Below are 22,191 nucleotides of genomic sequence, written 5' to 3' on the forward strand. Positions count from 1 at the left end.
TAAACTCCTTTGCAAGTGAATCTTGACTATTATTCTCATTTTAAATTTCATGACCATTACAAAAACATTTTCTGCTTTCAAACTTCATGTCAAGCACACAACTGAGCTGACAAGACACCTTGCGCAATAGCATTTCTTTGCTTTTAATAACTAATGGTTTTTTTTATCCTTGATGGATAAATTTTATAAATCCTAAATTTAGGACGCTAATTAGCCATACCCTGCTCACTTCACAATGCCAAACTGTTCAGCAGCAAACTCTAGGGCAAGCCAGTCCATCTTCTTGACAAAAGGAGATGAGGTTATACTACTGGTACTTATTTAGGGGCCAGATGGCAAAACCGCCTTGTAGTGTTACGGTAAGGTGAAAGACAACACCAAGGCAGGACAGAATTGACCTGTGAGCAACCCATGGAGAGCTCTAACAGTTTAACAACAGAGGTAAAAGTCTGGAAAACAGAAGTTTTCCGGCTTCTATTCTCAAATCGGTGAATGATATGCCATGTGGAAAAAAATATTGAGGACGATTTTGTTGGTTACTTCTTCTCCTCCCAGATTCCCTACCTGCAAATACGGCTGCCTAGACATACACAGCTACATGAGCAGGATCTGAGCTTCCAAGATCTCATCAAAATTTCGAAGAACCCAGAATCTCACATTTCTGCAAAACAAACTGCATTTGTAAGGACCCTGGCCATATCCCCATCTCCATGTTTGCTAATGTACCTCACAGGGACCTTGTGAGAATTCGTTAGCTGGGACAGGAGTTCACACAAAAAGGTATTCAGCATGGCTCACAGCCCATCTGTTTCTATTCCTATAATCATGGGTAACAGAGCTGGACCTTATATTCACTTCTTTACTTGATACAAGAGTATGCAGAGCAGAGCATAAGCTAGGAAGAAGATGTAAGGGACTCCGAAAGACATGCTGCAGATGCATCTTCTCTTACCTCCTGCCATATTCTGTCTCCAAAGAAACTTAGAGACTGCCTTAGAAGCAGTCTCGTCAACTCACTCCTATTTCTGTGTCTATTAAACACACATTTATCTTTTTCCAGGGGGACAATAGCAATGCTTGACTTTTTGCACCAGAGAGTCCCATCTCCAGCTTCCACGTTACACCCAGTCATTTATGAAAAGCATCTTTTTTTCCTTCCAGTTGGCAGGCAGTTTAAGTTCTGCACTGATTGGTGACAATTTAAGACAATTTTCCTCTGATTTTTCTCTTTCCACTCTCTGCACTGCCCAGCTCTGCTAGGTTTCATCCACCCCACTGAAGTTTGGGAGCACTGCCTGACACGTTACCAGATACAGCTCAAAACCAGCCCCTAAAATGACGTTGCTCTGGATCTCCATCACCTTTTTGCCCATGTCGCTTGCCCAGACGTATGTGCTTCAGGTGAAATGCTAATGCAATCCTTGCCAAAAAGATATCCACCCGCTTTTTTCCAATTTAGCAAAAAGACACAGAAAATATTGATGGTTTTAGTCTTCTGGGAATTTTCTCACACCCTTTCTAGGAATAAGAAAGGACATCTTTTTGCAATCCCGTCATTACACATGTGCGTGCTTATAAGAAAACGGTCTGAAGGGACATCAAGCAAATAATACCAATTTTCAAAATTCTATAGCAATGTATTTATAGAAATTACAGAATTCTGTATGTATTTACACACCATTACAGAATATCAAGTAAATAACACCAATTATTCTTCTGTTTTTCCCTCAGATTTTTCTTCAAGTGAATTTTAGTGCTCAAGAAAGGTGCCAGATGGACGGCAGTAGAAAATGAAGACTTCTGTTTGTCCACAGCACAGGAGGAGCAGCACTGCAAGCCTCCCGCTTTGCCATGTCAGCTCTCTCCAGCCCTGTTTTACCAGGATCACGTAAGGAGCGGGAGGGCATCCATACCCCTTCACGCCTTGGCAAAGGAGCTAAGCAGCACCCAGGTGACGAGGGTTTTGCCCATCCCCCACCAGAAAACAAACAGAAATAACTCATTTTACACAAGTGACTGAACAGAATCTGTTGTTCGCTACCCGAAACGGGCTGAATTTGACCCAGTGAACCTGCAGGGAGTGGCAAACTGCCAACTCCTGGACCATCCAGTCTCGCAATAATGCCTATGTTAAATTACATGTTTCTATATTTACATAAAGTCAGTATTTACACACCATTACGGGTTATTTGAGTAAATCGGTTACAGTTTATTTATATGGACTGCCATAAACTCATAACATTTTTCTTGGGTTTAATCCTTTCTTTAGAAAAATACAAAAAAATAAATTAAATAAAACATGTTAACTAGTAGTAATGATTTGCCTATGACTAAAAATCCAAGTCAATTTAACATTAAGACTCAAACCGTGGCCTAGTATTGTGGCCTCAACTCATAGTATTTTTAACCTTTGCGATTAATTTCCCCGTGTATGTCAGATTACTGTAACCTCCCTTCCTTGCGGTAGGATTGATCTGGTTAACAGTGAGCGATGAACCCCAGTCCTCCCCAGAAGCTCGCTTTCTCGTCCCACGGTCCAGCGCGGCTTTGCGCCGCCCGGATTCAGTGATTCAGCACCCGGTCAACCCGCAGCAGCCGAACCGCCTGCAGGTCCCAGCAGTCCGAAGGGTTCACAATAAACGCGTGGGCTGTAAATTCCCAGGCAGTAACAGTCCCTAGACAAGTATGTCTAATTTTATCCTACAAATCAACTAGCGTAATTTACATATCTTTATCATTCAAGAACAATTATCATAAAATGCCACGTTTTATTTAAGATTACTGATATCGCCGGTTGAGACGTGGCCCCTCCTACCCGCTCGAGTACAGGAAGGTCACGTTCGTTCAGGACACCAAGCCAGGTTATTCCAGAACAGAATTACGTTTCAAATAATGTATATCACATGGACAAGAGTGACTTAGAGCAAAAATTACTTAATTACGAATAGGCTACAAACTTATGCATAGCTCCTCCAAAGTACGTCTCCGCTCAGCCTCCGTGCCCCTGTGGGCAGCCAGGGGTGCCAGGACCAGCCACGCTCCCAACAGATCCAACGGCAAAGGTTACACTCAACTTAATGGCACCGGATTCAAATCCTAAGGGATACAACAACTACAAAATGCATCTGTCATCTGGACCGTAGGTGATTTTTCTCTCTTGTTTTTTTTCCTTCAGGGTACGGGGGGAAAAATGCCTCTTCCTAAGGGTTAATTCCCAAGTGGTAACTGCTAATCAACGTGTTTGTGTGCTTAACATAAAACGCTACAATTCCTTAAATATTACATACTGTCAGCTCACTCACAGTTCATGAATATTTGAACATATTTTAGGAAAAAAAAAAAAAAACAAGTCTAATACTGTCCCCCTCATTGTCATTATTGATAGAGATTTATTAGTTTCATTTTGCAAGTTTTACTTTAGGAAGGGTGCTAATATCATGTATTATGACAGTTCACACTGAAAGCAATTTTCCATAAAAGATGTTACAATGACCCCTATGGAACTTGTATAATTTCATAGTAGATAGTCAAGTGCACAAATAAACATGTTTACAAGAGTGATCCTGTTAACCTGGTTCTTGCCCTCTGAAACCGCTATCTGCTATTTCTGGAATCTTAAAATTAGTACAATTGTTGATATTACTTATGTTGTTTCTGGCATTCTGCTTTAGGAAAAAAAAAAAAAAAGCATATTTATCATTTAGCTTTGGTATAATCTGCAATAGGTTTTAACAACTAGAATATATTCCAACCCCTATATTTTCCACAGCTGTGAAGTTTACAACGATGTAAGAAGTCGTTTTATCAGAGAGGAAATATTACAGACACAGAAAAAAAGTTGACGACCCAGCTTTCTCTTTAATCCTCTGGGGGTAAGCTATGAAACAAGCAGTCAGAAGAGTGAGGACTCAGTGTCATGAGTGGTGTGCATATTTGTACAATAATACGGGCACAAAAGAGATTGTCGCCTTTAGTACATGAGGGTCACTAGAATTTATTATTATTATTACCTTTTTATTGGGTTTTTTTTTTTATCCATGCACCTTTATATTTACTTGCATGAATTTACCACAGGTTCATAGTGGCCTTTGCCATTTTAATGCTTACAGAGCCTAAAGCTTCCAAAATGCCTATCTGGCCTGTACATATTTCATTAAAAATAAACTCTATATAATAAATAAATATATAAAATAAATAAAATGTTGCCTTTGGAATTTCTATAAATAAATTTAACTTTTTATTTTTATTTTTTTACTAAGAGGTCTTTGCTTTAAACTCAGTGGGATGAGACCCAGAGAGCGATTAACTGAAAAGTCTCTTGTTTAAGTAAGACTGCACCCTCCATGCCTTTGTAAAATGCAGCGTACACTTGAGCAGGCCACCAGCCAAAAATCCTGATGAATCAAAGTATGGCAGCTATGCTGATATATGACGAAGTACAACTGATCAAAAATTTAAAAGCGTGTCTATTCCCCAGCATGCATCAGGCCTTCCTCCTCCTCCTCCTCCTCCCCTTGGCTCCTCTCTCTCGCGCTCTCACTCCCATTCATCCTCTCCCTTTCTCTCTCTCTCTCGCACTCACTCTCTCGCGCTCCCTCTCGTACTAAATCAAGCGAGTGGGCATAGGCTCTCCTCCAGGAGGACAAACCTTTAAGTGCAGAACAAAATCAGCATGTTCCATCCAAGCCTCCATCATACATTATGCATGCGACAAAGTTTGGCAACAGTGGAGCTGATGTGATGACACAGCTAATCAATAAGAACCCACCGCATGAAACCTTTATAGTGGTTACTTTTTAAGGGCTCAAGTGAAGGAATTGTCTTTGTCAACTTTGGCTTAAAATATCCTTATATAGTTCCGGTACTTTCTCAGGGTCCACTGGTCTAGGTAAAAAATGTGTAAATTTTTGATGCCGTTTAGTCCTAGTCCCTTCTCTTGGAGTCCCATCTTTATTTAACGCAACGTAGTATCGTCTTCCAGTGTCCACGTGTTTATATAGATTTGATGAATATGTGTTATACCAGTTTTCTTCAAACTGCTCTCTGAATACACACTCCTGGGTTAATTTTTCCTATGGGAAGAAAAGAAAAAGCAGTAAGGAGATAGATAGCCACAAAAATAAGCTATTTTTAAAAGAATTACTATTTTCACAGCTTGAAATCAGTACCTTCTCCTTGCTCAATTCGCAAAATGAACCATTTCAATATTCCCAGTTTTAGCTAAGTAAAGCTGTATTGCTGGGTATTTCATTAAGCAGTCACAAGGGCGGGTAACTCTACGTGAAGCAAAAATTATTTTCCAAAAGCCTCGTTGCCCAAATCAAAACAGCGACGACAAAACTGAAAACAGATACTTTAATCTCTGATCATTCCCAAGCAGCTCACAAGACATTACTGGACTTGTATAACTAATTGCTTCAATTGTGAGTGCAGGCATTTGAACAAACAGAAACTAGAACTGGTTTGCAGGGCTGTAATACAATTTAGGGCCTTAACATCTCTAAGTCCTTTCATTGCGTGGAGAACTTGATGCATTTCATTAACTTAAAAAGATACCATTTACTACCCTTTGTTTGGTTTATTATTTGTATCACGGAACCACAACCCAAGAGAGCTTCAAACAGGAACACAAACCCCACGTGCTGAGATGAAGTTGGGCGAGGAAACTCCTCCAGGCTTGCTTTACTAGGGTTGTCCACATGTCCTGTCCTACTGATGGGACCCACTGAAGACAACAACCATCCATCAGATCCCCCTGCCACAGACTCCCACTCCTTCCCGTTCACCCACTTACTCAGTCTGTGTGTACCCCTCTACATCCTTTTGGTCTAAATAGATGGTGTTTGCTTAAAAAGCAGCCGCCCGATAACCGGATTCGTTTTAGGAAGCACTCACACAAGTGACTGAGCAAGAAGACTGGAAAAAAGGTGAAAAAAGCACAGCAGAGCTGAGGGAAAGCTGGGAAAAATAAGTCAGGAAAAACAGTCTTTTCAGCTGGCACAAAAATTATAATAATGATAATTTAATATATTTTTTCGTAACAAGAGTTCTGACTTGAATAGCACTCACATCTACCAAACTCAGCTTCCAACTCAGGATCAATTTCTAATTATTACAAAGCTCCATACAATGCAGACTTCTGTGCATGTGTTTTACAGACATTAAATCTTAAAACAGCCCTTTTAGATAGATACACAGAGAAGGGAAAACAGAGACCAAGGCCCAGACACAGCAAAGCATTTCCAGCACCTAAGCCGTAAATGTGTGCCTGAACACAACCAAGGAGCCACAGCTCAAGCTCCAGTGCCCCCCAAGGAGCCACCATCCGTGGCTTAATCCAGGAGCTTCCCAAAAGTCACCATGCCCTGGGGCTGCAGGTGCCTTTGGGGCCACCTCTGCTGCTCGGGACTCAGCTCACAGCCCTTTCCCAAAGCAACGTGCTCCAGCCCAGGTGTTTTGCTGCTGCTTTGCATGGCAAGCACACTGCTCCCGGGGTAGAGCTCTGCAGCCAGCCGGGGCTGGGCACCGGGGTCCCAGCCAGGTCCAAGGAGCCCTGCGCACCTTACAGGAGTCACCCAGGAACCATCCCACGTGGGGAGAGCAACCCCTGCACACATGGGGAGAGCAAGCCCTTCTGCACCCCTACGAACTGGGTACTGGGCTGCAAAGCCAGGGTCCTCCTCAGTGCCTAAAGGTTTGGGATTTGGAGGTTTCTTCTAAATGCAACTTGTGGCAACTCCAACAGGCAAGAAAGGCAGCAAGCAAGCAGCTTCTGACTTTCTTTCAAATGGGCATTGGGAACCTCTTCACCCCCCAGGAAGGAGAAATCTGCTACAAGACCAGGTGTGGGACGTTAAACGCTTGAGCGTTCGCTATAGCAGTGGCCATGTCCCTGTGTGGACGCGGGCAGCTGCAGCTCGCAGCCACACAGTCGCAGGAGCAGTCGCACAGTCACAGCAGCAGCCTGTGGCGGAGGAGATGGCAGTCCCATCCCTCGCACCCCCTCCCACAGGTCGACCAGGAGACTTCCCTCCCTGCGGGTCCAGCTGAGCAGCGTGTGTGGAAACGTGGCGCGTGCGCAGGCCGGCTGTATATTTATTTTAGAGGTGTTTCTGACTATAGCATTTTTAATGTGCAAAGTAGCTCAAAAACAGCAACGCTCCATACTGGTTATAGGGAAAAGAAGCACAAATCCCTTTACATTAAATCCTTATCTATGGATATCTATATATATGCCAGATCCTGCAACCTCCTATTGGTAATTGCCTCTATATCCTTTGACAGCTAGAAACTGTAGCAGTAATGAACATCACTGGACCTCAGCATCAGCTGAAAGTTAGACACATTGCAGTAGCCCCCTTGTACAGCCTCAGCCTACAAACTACTATAAAAATTATTCGCTGCTATAAAGATTATTTTTAAGTAGAGCTTTCATTAGTGTTTTATTTTGCATGAGGTTAAAAATCACTTTGCTTTAAGGCAGAAGCAGATGCTAAGGGGTATTATATGCTGGGCCTATAGGTCCATGGGGAAAGAGAAACTAATTCAAATTGTTTTTCTGCTCTCAAAAGGCAATAGGATCACATGACAAGCACTGCAGAAGCACTCCCTGCTAAAAATAGCAACATTTTAGGAAGATATTTCAGTCCTGTCTTGAATTCATTAATTATTCACTTCATCTGCATTTTTTTAGCATCATCATAAATTTCTATCTTTGCAAGAACAGTACTTCTCCATGCCCTGAAGGAGAAATTTTAAAATAGCCTCTCTTTATCTGGCAGGTTTGATGGATCATGACAGTGCTGTGGTACCCTTAACTAGCAGACCTTGAATAAGGGAGTTTGCATTGTACTGCGCTCTGGATGAGTTCAATGGATTTCAAGCTTACAAATTCACTCTCTATTTTACAAGCTTATGCTGTTTTTATTTTTCATCCTCTTACAACACAGCTACATCTCTTTTGTCCTTCATCAAAATTCTCAGAAATTCATGTATAAACAGTAGGCAAATACTTCAACATGAACTTGACAGAGCAATCAGGATGCAGGTTCAGATTTGTAGGGACGCTAATAATCACACTTTCAGAGAAGTGAAATAATTTTTTTATAAATTTATCAAACTATTTCCTTCTAGGACACCTGGAAATTCTGGTTGTAGTTAGAGACCACTGGAGTAAATCAGTGTCGGTGACTTTGCATCAGGCCTTGTAAATAATGTGGGGACCAAAATCCCAGCATATCCTTCTTCCCATGCCCTGGGAGATCCTTACGATAATGACTCATCTAGTACCACGACAGACAGAAACCAGTATCTACTAGGATGGTCATCTATGTACTACCACAGCACTAGCTTACACTCACGTTTTGAGCAGACATGCCTTTATTCAAGCCAGAAATTAGCATAATACAGGGGTGAGGCTGGTCCATCCTGCCAACAAGCACCTTCTTGCCTCACCAGCTTGGGATGGGAAAGTCTTGCTGAAAGCCAACTCTCCCAGTATGGGAAGGACATGGTGTTTCCTGATCACAAGTGGCTTGCATTTCCCCTTCTGGCTGTGACTTTTCCAAAGTCCCTGTACACAAGTCGAAGGGCAAGATTTCGCCCTAGAATACAGCAATTTTTCCATACTGTTATTCTAGCAACTGATTTCTCTATCATTTTTCCAGTGCCAGTATTTCCTTGCACCATACTTAACATCACTAGACATCTTTGTCGAAGGCTGACACAAATACCAAACATACCCTACTGGAACAGCTGTGGAAAGTAACCTGCATTCCTGTGAAAGGGGAGGCTGCCTGCCTTGATCAAATCATTTAATTCAGGGGCCAAATAAGGAGATGACCTCAAAATTATATAAATCAGATGTTGCACCACATACCACATGTTTTCTGAGGACTGTTCATAGAGTATTCCACTACAAAGTGATTGATTCTCATTTTACTACTTTTCCACACTTTACCTGGTTTATTTAACCTGTTATTTAACTTGGAATGTTCAAATTGGACCTTGCAAGGTCGTGCACGTGGGTCGGGACAACCCCTGGTATCAATACAGGCTGGGGGATGAAGGGATTGAGAGCGGCCCTGCCGAGAAGGACCTGGGGGCACTGGTAGACGAAAAGCTGGACATGAGCCGACAATGTGCGCTCGCAGCCCCGTATCCTGGGCTGCATCAGAAGAAGCGTGGCCAGCAGGTCAAGGGAGTTGATTCTGCCCCTCTACTCCGCTCTGGTGAGACCCCACCTGCAGTCCTGCGTCCAGCTCTGGAGCCCTCAGCACAAGAAAGACATGGACCTGTTGGAGCGGGTCCAGAGGAGGGCCACAAAAATGATCAGGGCGTGGAACGCCTCTCCTATGAAGAAAGGCTGAGAGAGTTGGGGTTGTTCAGCCTGGAGAAGAGAAGGCTTCAGGGAGACGTTATTGCAGCCTTTCAGTACTTAAAGGGGGCTTATAAGAAAGATGGGGACAAACTTTTTAGCAGGGCCTGTTGCAACAGGACAAGGGGGAATGGTTTTAAACTAAAAGAGGGTAGATTTAGACTAGATATAAGGAAGAAATTTTTTACGATGAGGGTGGTGAAACACTGGCACAGGTTGCCCAGAGAGGTGGTAGATGCCCCATCCCTGGAAACATTCAAGGTCAGGTTGGACGGGGCTCTGAGCAACCTGATCTAGTTGAAGATGTCCCTGCCCACGGCAGGGGGTTTGGACTAGATGACCTTCAAAGGTCCCTTCCAACCCAAACCATTCTATGATTCTGTTCTATGATTCTGTTCTATGATTCTATGATTCTAAATAATTGAATTGTGCAAAGATGCCCATATCACAAGGCTGGAAACCCAAGGCAGATTTAACTCAGAAGTCTGCTAGCGCCTGGTCAGTGTTAGCCAACCCAGAATCCCTTTCCCTTCTTACATTCTCCACCATCTAACCAGGGAGAAAAATAATGATGTTATCCTATTTCCAGGTAGATTGATTAAAAGTGAGATTGTAAATTAATAAAGTAGGTAGTTACAGCCATCACAATGAAAGATTTGCCAGCTTGTTTAAAAATAGATATCCCTGTGAAGCAGCTAATTGGAAATAAGTGGAAATAGGCAAAGCACATGTACACTGCCCAGAGAATGGTTTCATGACTTCTAAAGAATGGTAACTAGTTGAAAGCACAGTACAGGGTCCTGTATAAAACACATCAATATTCTTTTTTCTTTTAAATAACCTTACAGAGCTAAACCTCCAATCTATTTTGTAACCTGACAAAAGGAAACCTCTTCAGACCATCATTCCTAAAATCACAACAAATATATTTCATGTCTAGCAAACTATTCTGTTCTATGCCACAGATAGTTTTCCCTTTTGCAAACTGCTACACTGATGCAGTAGAGACACTTCACAAGAAAACACCTTATCGAGAAGTCCAAACAACTATTAACAAAAAGTATCTCTGATGTAGTCAGCACTTCCTACATACCTGCTGCACATTATCACCATGTTAATCCACCCTGTTTTAATAAAATCGTGTTTAAATATATAGTCTCCTAAATAAGTTCATGCACATCCCTCATTATGGTTATATGACGTTAATAAAAACTGCGTATGTAGTGAAGAGAAAGAACAAAAAAAAACCCTATTCTCTTCCGGAGCGGTTTTCTTTGCTGCTCTGCCTACAAACACGCACATTTTACACGCAGTTGGCCCTTCCCATGCTGTAATGCAAACAGCCTCTAGAACATACTACTTTCAGCTAATAATTAACACTCATCCAGAGTTGTCATAAATAAAGGTGTAGCTTAGCATTTGCCGTGGTGTTGTCTGGTCTCCCATGCCAAGCCTGTTAGTCTCTAGCTGAGCCAACAACCTCCAGCCACAACGAGAAGCCAAATACCGGTGTCCGAGCAACTTTCCTTTCCAAGTTAGACAGCAGTGCAAGGCAAGTCCTGCACATTGAGTGCCTCACTTCGTGAATGTCACAGAGTTTTCTTTGACCAGTTTCTCCAAGCAGTGTTTTTTCAGAATGCTGTTTGTTTAATAGTTTGACAGAACATGGGAGAAAAAGAAGAAAAAAAAGTCTGCAAAAAGGACTAGCAGACTTCTTTTTGTGTTTGTGTCAGTGCTTCTCCACGGGCGCTTCAGAGAGACAGCAGGAAACCCTGCAGGGCCAGAAGAGAGACCAAGCAAATAGCCAGGCACCCACGCTGCCACTCACGCACATTTCATATTCCATGGCACTTTTTATCAGATGACGGAAATTAGGCAAGGTGTCCTGGCAAAACCACAGTTGGGCAATTGCATTCTCCTAACCTGAGGTCACCTTGTACTTTCACAGAGATGGAGTATTCATCTTAGTTTCTCCTCCTAAACTTCTAATTAATTTGTATAAAGTTTTTATTATACATAAATCCCCACTTACCAAAAAAAAAAAAAGTGTGACTGTTCTGTACTGCTGCCATGGAGCAGTTATGAGAGTGCTTAAAGATTAATATCTTTCATACCGAAAGCTTGTAAAGTTCCCAAGACCTGGGAGAACCGGGTGCCCTTGGGAGCATTATCAGCAAAAGCCGCAGTAGCTACACAGATACAGATACCGTGGTGCTTCCATGTCCCGATGAAGGCAACAGAAAAGCAGAGCTTCCTGAACAAAGCAAGCGGACTTCAGCATCAACAATAAAATCCCTGGAGACTGCCAGTGCAGCAGGAATTTCCTTGCTTCTCCCTTTTGCCCCATTGCCCCTCTTTTCCTGCTCCCATGCCCTCTGCACCATCATGGACCTCCTCTGGAGGGACCAGATTGCCCAAGTGCATTAGATGAAAACTCATTTTCACCTAAACACCCAGGGTCTGCCCATGCTGCTGTTGGAAGTCATGACAAAGCTCCAGGGACAGGCCTCGGGCCACGTATGCTGCCACAGCACCATTTCTCTGGAAGAGCTTCTTTCTCTGCACCACAATGGAGAAGGACGGGGATGAAGTCAACTCTTAAAAACCAAACAGTCAGGCAGGTGTGTTGCCCTCCCTTCCGCGCCAGCAGGACCGGGCCCACACTGTGCCATTTACCCAGTCACACTTCTGACCTCTATTTTATTTTTGGATTCCCTGGCACAATCAAGAACTGCAGTCATCAATGTTATCTAAGCATCTAATTCATAACGCTTGGCTGAACCCTTCCAAGAATCAGAAAGCAAGGTGGTATGCAATCTGATACGGGGGCCAGAGCCAATTTTTAAAGAAGACAGGAGAAAAGTTCCCATCAGCTTAAATGGAACTTGGATCAGGCTTGCAATGATAAAAAGGCAACAAATATTTTAAACCACTAAAAGAACCATTTCAGGCACGCTCAGATTTACTGAAAGCTGTAACTTGACCTACCCCGGCTTCCCACTCCACAAATTCTCTTCTATCAAAAGACGTGTATGTCAAACCAGGGCTGTTATCCTACAGCTACACACACACTCTTTAGCCTGAAATACTAGTTAAGCTTTTAACCAAATAGAGATTTTTAACTAAAACATGCTTTTCTTAAATACAAGTAAGATGGAGCATAGTATCAAAGGGTTTTGTCAGTATTTTTTACTTTGTTTTGTGGTTCCCTAAGCACAGAACACTGGGTTAAAGGAAAGACAGCCCGCCTTTAGCAGAAAGTGCTGCCTTTTGCAGGGACAGTGTCATGGTTTAACCCGGCAGGGAGCTAAACACCCCATAGCCATTTGCTCACTTCCCCCCAGTGGGATGGGGGAGAGAATTGGAAAAAAGGTAAAACTTGTGGGATGAGATAAAGATAATTTAATAGGACAGCAAAGGAAGGGAAAATAATAATAATGATAAAAGAATATATAAAAACAAGTGATGCACAATGCAATTGCTCACCACGCGCTGACCGATGCCCAGCCAGTTCCGAGCAGAGGCCACCCCCCGCCAGCCAACTCCCCCCAGATTTTTTGTCCAGCATGATGTCGTATGTTATGGAATATCCCTTTGGCCAGTTTGGGTCAGCTGTCCTGGCTGTGTCCCCTCCCAGCTTCTTGTGCACCTCCAGCCTCCTCGCTGGCAGGGCAGTATGAGAAGCTGAAAAGCCCTTGATTTAGTGTAAGCACTGCTCAGCAACAACTAAAATATCAGTGTATTATCAATACACTTCTCATCCTAAATCCAAAACACAGCACTATGCCAGCTACTAGGAAGAAAATTAACTCTATCCCAGCCAAAACCAGAACAAGCAGCTAAATTCACATGCTGAAAGACATTGTAAAGTGGGTGATAAAAAGTACTTAATCGCATGAGTCCCCACACTCAGTGAGTACCACCCAAACTGGATTTATCCATTGCTAGAGAAGCACCTTATCCCTCAGCTACAAGGTGGGATAAAAAGAGCAGAACACTCAAGGCCCTTCATAAAACACTTTGCCACAGGGACCAAATAATTATAATACATATGTAGTGATAAAAATGTACGCTATAAAAGTTCTTCATGTTTTATTCTTTCAGCAAGATGGTTTGGTCAAGGACTGATGAACAAACGCCCATCTCTATATTTTGTTATTGATTTTATGTAAACCTGCTAGGTTCTGGCTCAGAGGACAGGGACATTACTGACCACCGTGTCATTCTGGATGGGGATCATCAAACAAACAAAGCATCACAGGCTATCGCATTTTGGAAGGATCCAGTCTTCCTCACTGAAATGCCAAACATCCACTGGAGTCTTGGAAACCAATAAATTCACCAGAGAGATTTTAAAAATCTACAGCGCTTTGGTGGGCAGTGCAGCAAAGGGCTGGTGGTACTCTAAGATCTTTACCCAGCAGGACTCAATTGCATATTTGGTTTAAGTTGTTTAAAAATGAGGCCTTTTAATTTCCCACCTTTTTTAGACACAAAGGAAGGGCAGCATTTCAAAGAGCTGCTGATGAAGAAAACGCGTCACGTTTGCCCTTTTAGACAGCAGTGCTCCTCCGTTGGCAAACATTTCTCATAAGCGGTCTCTCCAGATATGACTCTTTGGACACTTCCCACATTCCTTTTCCTAGAGGCAAACCCACCATAAAGTAATGGATCTAGATACACAATTTTTAGTGTTTCACTTTCTGAGTAGGACCAAAAAGACTTCCCTAAGAGATTTCTCAGAAAATCCACGTATCTTCGGTGCTGCTATGCCCTGACTTAGGTTCTCAGTGATACAGCTGACCCAGCCTTTGGAAAACGCTGGAGGAAGTCGGGTGGCTCTGCTTCTCCATGAGCCCCCTGCTCCTCGCACACACATCAGTGGAGCCTGTCTTTCAATGGGTCAAACTTTAGCCATGCAGTTAATTTCAGCTTTGATGAAAGAAGTTGTTAATCTGTCTGAAAAAAAAAAAAGATATATAGTAACAACTTCAACAGAATTGCTGATTGAAGAGCTCAAAGACCAGGCAGTTGGTCTACCAGGTACCAGCAGCACACGGACCTTCCAAAGAATTCAGATTTTTAAAGTATAAACGAAAAAAAACCCTAATGATTTGGTTTAAGCTTTACCACATCTGTATTTTCCAAAATGACTCAAAGCATTTTCCTGAAGTCTTCCCCAGTAAGTTTCCTGTTCTGAGACCAGATTATACACTAGATGCTGTCCTAACGAAGGCATCAGCAGGCCAAAATTCCCTTGCTTTTGAAAGGCCCTAAACACTTACATGTTAAAAGACTGCCTTTAGATTGCAGACTCTTACAGGCAGGAACCCTGTCTAGATTTCGGTTTATGAATACAGTAGAGCTCTTAACTTGATCAGGGTCTGCTGACACGACCATAAAATTAATCAGTGGTTTTACAGGAGCAGGTCCAATCCTGCTTCCATTAAAGTCAATGGCATTTCAACCATAATAGAATCAAGTCAAAAATTCTCCTGAGTCACAGTTACAGTGCCTCCATAATTGTGTTAAATTAGAAGAGTAAAGTTTAGCAGATTAAAGATGCACAGCCTGGGCCAGACCTCAAAAGGACGCAGCATCCGCACCAGAAGCCAAGTTTTTCCTCAGCAGCAGTCGTGGAACATGGATGTAAAATCTGATCTTCAAATCAAAAGTAATGGCAGAGGTCTGCCTTTATAAAAGGAATGAAAAAGAAACCAAAGGGCTTTATAAAAGGGGAAAAAATGGATTTGCACTGTTACAAGCTTTATTTCTTAAGCTTTTTGAATGTGACACAAATGAACTGCGGTACTGCACATCACCAAATCAGCCTGAGCCCATTCAAACTGCAAAGCAAATCTCAACCTAGACAAAATCCGTAACGAAGTCCCCGCAGGGCAGACTGTTTCTACTCTGTCTTTGAAAATGATGAATGGTAAAGAGGGAAAGAGTGCCACGTTCACATCCCACTGGCTCCTGAGTCAGAAACAGAGCACATCAGACCTTTATCTGATGCAGCGAATAATCCCCAAGCACATCTCAGTATGTCACTGCTGATGATGCTCTTTTAGCATGTCACTTCAACATAGTATTCTCTGATCAACTGAAGACGCTGAAGCTTTTCACACCTCCGTATCGTTAACACAGCTGGCTCCAGAAACATTGAGGGCTGCAGCAACTGGGGAGCTACACAACTGCAAAGAAGTGAATTTGAAGACATTCAAACTGAACATGCCCAGCACTTGCTCGCTGGGTAGGATTCGGGTTTGCGATGCAGTTATGCCGCTCTAACAACTACCCACTGCCGAGAGCGCTGTACCCAACCCCTCTCCCACCCTGCGCTGCAGCTGATTCCTCCACTGAGCGCTAGTCCTTGCCCAAACAGGCAACAAGCCAGTTCGGGGAGCTAAACCGGCAGAGAAGCAACCCTGCAAAAAAAAGGCAAGCTTTCTTCTGTGGCTTTAGATCCCTAAATTAGCCTCCTGACAGGTCAGATGAGTGCTGGTGTTGGAGCAAGGAAGGAAGCAGAAGCAGGCAGTGGAGGCAGGGAACCAGGACTGCCCTTTCTGGAAGGGGGTTTCTGCAAGGTGTTAGATCACTTTGGCTGCCTCCTCAAGCAGCACCTCTAATCTCCCGTTTTTGTAAGAATACAAAATTCCAGACATCTTTGATTAGGGGAAAGCAAATCATTAAATTAAGGTTCAGGTAGGATCTTGCTTTACCAAAGCTTAGCTTTATATATACAGACACACATATATATCTCATTTATGTAGGAGATATTATAACACTTTCCTGTCCCAGGCATGTAGTGAGAATCAAGTGCAGCACAGAACTGCAGACCAAGGTAAGGAGATCACTCAGGGTTTTGTCTCATATAAAATTATACCTAGTAAGCATCTGGAATGAAGTCCTCTGAGGAAAATCAAAGACCTGAGGAAAAGTGTAGGATCTATCCCATAGGACACTACTAGCAGGTATCCCTCTTTGGTGACAGGTGTTATAATCTGTGAAATTCTGATTTAAAAAACAGACTGAAGTCTCAGTTTAATAAGAAACACAGTAGCTTCAATTTCACACAGAGCTTTCTCCCAGATTACCCAGTGTTAAGTGTATGAATTCACCTACCAATTCTTCCTATACCAGCACCCACATCTCAAAAGACCTTTCTTTTCTACAGAGTCCTTCATACCTTGCTATCATTTTGCTGACGGGGTTGCAGTTTCTGGTACCTGTGAGGAACACCATTTAACAGTACCCAGCTTTCAGCAAGGCTGCCCATCCAAATTCAGAGAGAGGCTATCTACAAAGGTGAAGTAGATGAGGTTGTAGACAAATCTTCCCAAGTAATTAAAGTGTCAGGGCTTTTCTCAGACCCACGCCTTCCACAAAGAAAATGTCCACAATTACAGAGCTGTTTCCTACCATACAGTGCAGAGAGAAAGCACTTTATGCTTCATCTCCCACCTCCCTGCAAAAATTCCTCAGCCCAGCTCAAAATCTCTCTTCCTCATGACCTGAAACTTCCTCATTATCCAGCCTAAGCTTTCTTGTGACCCATTCAAACCAATTTGTTCTTGTCCTCTATTTCAAGGACTTTTTTTCTCTCCTTGGCGTTAAACCTCAGTGTATTTACAGAGGCCAAGAGCGTACCCTCTCAGTTTTCATTTTGCAGGCTAAATAAGCCAAGATCTTTAGACTCTATCATTTGATAGTCTTTTCATCCCTCTGATCATCCCAGTAAGCCCTTTCTGCACCTGTTCCAGTTTCAACTAATCTTCTTTAACACAAGTAACCGTAACTGCACTTCGCGTTTAGAACGGATCCTACCAGTGCTGTACACAGTGGCACTGGTAGAGCTCTCCATGAGCCCCATGTGTAAATATTTTGGGCACTTTAGGTCACCAAGTCCCTTCTGCAAGGCAGCCTTTTGTGCTGAAAATACTTCGCAACATCTGCAAATTTCAGTAACACACTACTATTTTTTTATTACAAGATGTTTAATGTCCCTAATAAAAACGGGGAATAAAACCAGTCCAAGGACCAATCCATAAAATCTCCACTAATAGCTTCACTCCTGTCTGATACTTTTCAACACTCCCCACTGCTGTCTTCTCTTCAGTTCTTTCACCATCTATCATACAAATCTCCTAACACCCATTTTACCCATTGTAGCAAATGCTCTCTTCTGCTGGGTCATGCCCTGCAGATCAGCGCAACCATAATTCCCATTTGTAGAAAAAGAAATTCCTACCAAAAATAAAATACTAGGCTTGCCTGAAACTATTCAACCGACTTCAGTACATTCATCCTGCATGTACTTTCAGGCCCTCCTCTACTCCTTCACTCAAAAGCGTGTTCTTACGCCCCAAGCACAACCCAGGTCAGACTGACAGCCCTGCAGCTTCCTAGGTCGTGCCCCCGGCCAAACACAAACCATGCGGCCAGAGGTCCACAAACACTCGAGGCTGGCAAACACCTGCATTGCCTTGGAAAGAAGCAATCCCTTCCTCACCCGGGCTTTCTCCCACCTTTGTACCACTATCTTGCAGTGACCTGGAGGGGAACCACTGTGGCTGAAGACAGCCCTTCTGCTTGGCCAGGTTGTTTTCCAGTTCCCCGCTTCAATTGACTGGGCAGCAACAGAAACGCTTGTGCCAGCAAAAGGGAGGGGATGGATAGTTGGAGTGAAAATAGCCACTTCTTTTAGCAGTGGTGTCAGCTGCCCCTGCTCCCTTTGTTCATCACACAACAGGAATCCCCCTGTTACCACCCCAAGGAGTCTATCAGAAATACTGGCTAGCCCAGTTGGCAGCCACATTCAGAATATACCGCATACACTCCCGCCTGAATACACTGTGTTTGTAAAGACTCCTGTTCCCTTTTCATTTATATAGCTTAAAAAGTTTTTGCTTTATATTTTAGTATACGTTTCAGGGCCCCAGTCAGCTTTATTGCAGCAATTTCCATTTTATCCCCGTGCTTCTACACCTCTAAGACACATGCTTTTCTGCAACCTGCCCTTCTCCCATTCCTCGCAGACCCTCTGCCAAGCGCCCACAGCCTGTTAGTCTCCAAATCCTTTCCGGCAGTTTCACCCTTGCTGGGATACCGCTTCCACAGGATTTCTGCACCTCAGACAAAGTTTCAAGTTTCCTTCACATTCAGAGCCATAAGCACCCTTTTGAACTGGTCCTCTTCAGATCTCAAAGTTTGCCCTTTCAAATTAGCTACAGGCCTGCTTCTTGCAACTCTTCTGCTTAAAGGGGATTTACTCAGGAAGACGCGAGTTGCTGTTACTGCTAAAAGACACCATCGGGTTTTTGATCATGGGAGTGCCAGGTTTTCCTGAGCAACGCTGCTGGGGCAGAAAGCCTGACCACTCCTCGCAACTCAGCCGCCCCAGGAACTGCCCTCTGCCTCTCCACCATTTGTACCGTTTACCAAAAGGCACGTTATTAATTTTACACACAAGCAGAAGGGTGTTAAACCTGCTGCCGTAGCCATTATCCCTCCTGGGATTTGACCGCTCTCAGCCTAGAAGTCTGCGCGCGCCTTCACTTGGGGAAATTGCATTCAATTCTCCCTCCAAAAATTGTTGTGCGCTGCAACTGTCCTGTTTTCAGGCTCACCTCAGCCACAGGCGCCTGCGTGTACACTGACGGACAGATAATCCAGATTATTAAAAAAAAAATCAATCAATCAGAAGCATATGGAATCGCTTTAGATCGGAGGTGTTTAACACTAACAGGAAAGTGTGAATGATACTGCAGGGTAATTTATTTATCTATCCTATTCTTGGATATCTGTAGTGACCACATACTTGGCCCAAATGCTGTTCCCAACATGCACCTTCAACCTGTTTTTTTCTTCATGTTGTTTCCGTGCACCTTGACCTACCATTTGAAGGGTTGAACAATTCCCTTCCCTTATTTGCACGGAACATAAAAGATATTTTTAGAATGCAGCAAAACAAATCCTTATCTACACCAAGCAATTTTCAGTAAACTATGAAAAATTGTTCCTTTTTTGTCAAAAAAAATTCTGTTCACACGTCTTTGTAGCTGCATAGTCCTTCCAGGACTGTGGGGACCCAAACAAAAGCACAAAACACTGCAGGTGCAGCCCTGCTGGGACAATAAAGAGGCATATCGTCACCTCCCCGCGCACTTACCGGGAAAACATGTTTCTTCAAGGACAGTACTGTCTCTCTCTCTCTCCTCCTCCACCCTCTCCCCAAGTAGTTTTAGGAGCAAAAGGCAGGTTTAGTGTCCCAAAGACATTGGGACAAACAAGTTTTCAGTTAATTTTTTGAAGGACAGCAATTTATTACCCTGTTATAAGCAGTCCTAAATCTCACGTTGCTGCACACACCCTGCAAGCCTGAAACCCAGAGGTGAGGAGCCTCCCGCCCTGGCTCCAGATCCGGGCTCTTCAGCTCTGTCCCAGCTGCTCTGTGGGCACATGAAGCCTCTCCCTCTCTCCCCTCCCCTCTCCTTCCAAGCACTCCTAGCCCTCTCCCCCTTTCCCAACAACTCCACCATCTCCCCTCCTGCCTCCCTCCTGCCCCCTGCACAGCTCCCCTTGTAGCTGCTCCAGATCTTCCAACTCCCAATTTTTCTCCTGAGCATCCAACCTCACCTCAGCTGCGTTTTGCCACCTGCCAAGGACAAGGAGCAATGGAGACACCAGCATTTCATAGAATCGTGGAATCACAGAATCACCTTCAAAGGTCATCTAGTCCAACTCCCCTGCAATGAGCAGGGACATCTTCAACTAGATCAGGTTGCTCAGTCCAACCTGACCTTGAATGTTTCCAGGGATGGGGCATCTACCACCTCTCTGGCAACCTGTGCCAGTGTTTCACCACCCTCATCATAAAAAATCTCTTCCTTATATCTAGTCTGAGAAGAGGAGTGGAGCAGGTCTGTGTCCATGGGAGATCGGGGGGGCAGAGATGCCAGCAGTGGGATGTAGCAGAGCTCTCTACTGCAGGAAAGCCCCGGGACAGCAAGGGCAGCTGAGGTGAGGGTGTCCCATGGTCCTGCTGTGCTCAAGGTAGCACAGGATTGCCTCAGAGGACAGCCTGCAGTGTGAACGATGGGCACCCTGTGGTGTGGGTGCTCATCACTGCCTGCCATGTGGGTGCCAACTGTTGATATTCCCAAGGGCAGCGGTGGAGGGCAGCGTGAGGGTGGGGACAGCCCATGAAGGCGTGAAGGTTGCGGGGCTGATCAGAAGGACCTCCCTCACTCCATGGCATGGCACCGAGGAGCAGAGCTAAGACACATTTGCTAACACTCTTGCCAGAGGTGCTGGCAAGAGCCATTTGGCACTCAGGAAGGAAAAAGGTCTTCATGTCTCGTCCTAACACCCTTCAGGTCCTATCTGTAGTTTGGATTTTTCCTCCTCTCCAGTGACAAGCACAGTAGCTGTTGTGAAACATGATGAGTCATAGCTGCAGGCTGCAAGGGGAAGGCGAGGTAAAGGGAGAGCAGGATCAGAGCAAGACAGGAGGGAAAGCTGCTGTCACTAACCAGCCTCCAGGCCATCGCTACGTTGCTACCACCGGCTTCTCTGCAGCACCAGATACATTTATCTTCAGCTTTCCCTGGCTAAATCTGTGGGATGGGGAGGAACTTGAGAACAGCCACCCTCTGTTAGACGTTGCTGCCTGAGAGCAGCATGAGAGTCACTGTGCTCTTTTAACCAGAAGATGCAATAGGAACTGTCCTCTGTAACAGCGGCAAGTTGGGAAGAGTTTGTCAGGCAGCTAATCTTGGAGGAAAGCAGCACTTTGAGAAGGCCAAGAGGAACATGTCTGGATCAAGATACGCTGAAATTGCCTTTTCTGTTGCCTTTCATTAAAATTGGCAACGATCACCCACCCTGGCTGCTCTGCTTCGCCATATGTCCCATCTCCAGTGGCACCACAAATATGCTGGGAAAAATCTTCCTGTGCCAAATGTTTCAAACACAGATATAGAAGGATAGAAGTCTTTTAGGTCGCTGATTTGATTCACACCGAATATATTTTTCATGCAGTAATTTGAATATAAATACGATAGTGTCATAGACACAGGGCATCTATTCCGGCAGTGTCAAGGGCTGCAGTACTGAATGGCTCCAGAAACACACCTGCTTAGATCCACAATGCTGATATAGAGCAGGACGAGGTATTTCTTAGGTTGCTGTTCAGTTGTGCGTGGGGAACAGTTTTCCCACCTTAGAAAACATGTTCACAGCCTCGTAAGTGTACCTGCTCCATGACAAAGCTGGTGCTATTCACGGCCCTTAGTGAAGAAACCAAGACTGAGAGACCCACCTCCCAGCACAGGCAGCACAAGGACAACTTGCTGGTGCTACAGAACTCTTCAACTCAAGTGACTGCTCCACTCAATTCAGGTGATAGACTTGAACCTCAGCCTATCATGTATCAGTCTCGAAATTAATTTCAGTTAAACTGATCTTCTCTCTCGCCAGAAAGATAATTCTGTGCTGAATTGTGCCTTGCTTCTCGTTCAAACTGCAACATTTATTCCCATCAGACAACTTCATTTTCAATTAATTGCATTTTTTTGACCAAAACCAAAAGCAAAACACTGTCACTTAAAAATGTCCAGCCAATTCTACATGAAAATCTGCTCTGAGGCCTGCTTATCTCAGTGTTTCTACGAGAGCTGACAGTTGCTGAAATATAGGCACTAGGATCGCTAGCGTTGACAAGGCTTTAAAGCATCATCACACTGAGTAGCCATTAGAGGTTATATTTCATTGGAAGCAATGTAATTCAATTACCATCACTCTTTAGTATGTCT

At 43.9% G+C, this 22,191-nt stretch overlaps 1 protein-coding gene across 1 annotated transcript in view; it reads right to left on the reverse strand.

Moving 5' to 3' along the window:
• Positions 1–2,046: 2,046 nt before the first annotated feature.
• The window catches only part of FGF9 (fibroblast growth factor 9), a 30,336-nt gene continuing 10,191 nt past the window's right edge, over positions 2,047–22,191 (reverse strand). Inside the window, exon 3 of the mRNA XM_075139934.1 lies at positions 2,047–5,072. Coding sequence (XP_074996035.1) covers positions 4,827–5,072 — 246 coding nt within the window. The 3' untranslated portion in view covers positions 2,047–4,826. The remainder of the gene's footprint in view (positions 5,073–22,191) is intronic.

Source organism: Calonectris borealis, chromosome 1 (assembly GCF_964195595.1).
Source record: "Calonectris borealis chromosome 1, bCalBor7.hap1.2, whole genome shotgun sequence".
In the NCBI taxonomy this organism is placed as follows: Eukaryota; Metazoa; Chordata; class Aves; order Procellariiformes; family Procellariidae; genus Calonectris; species Calonectris borealis.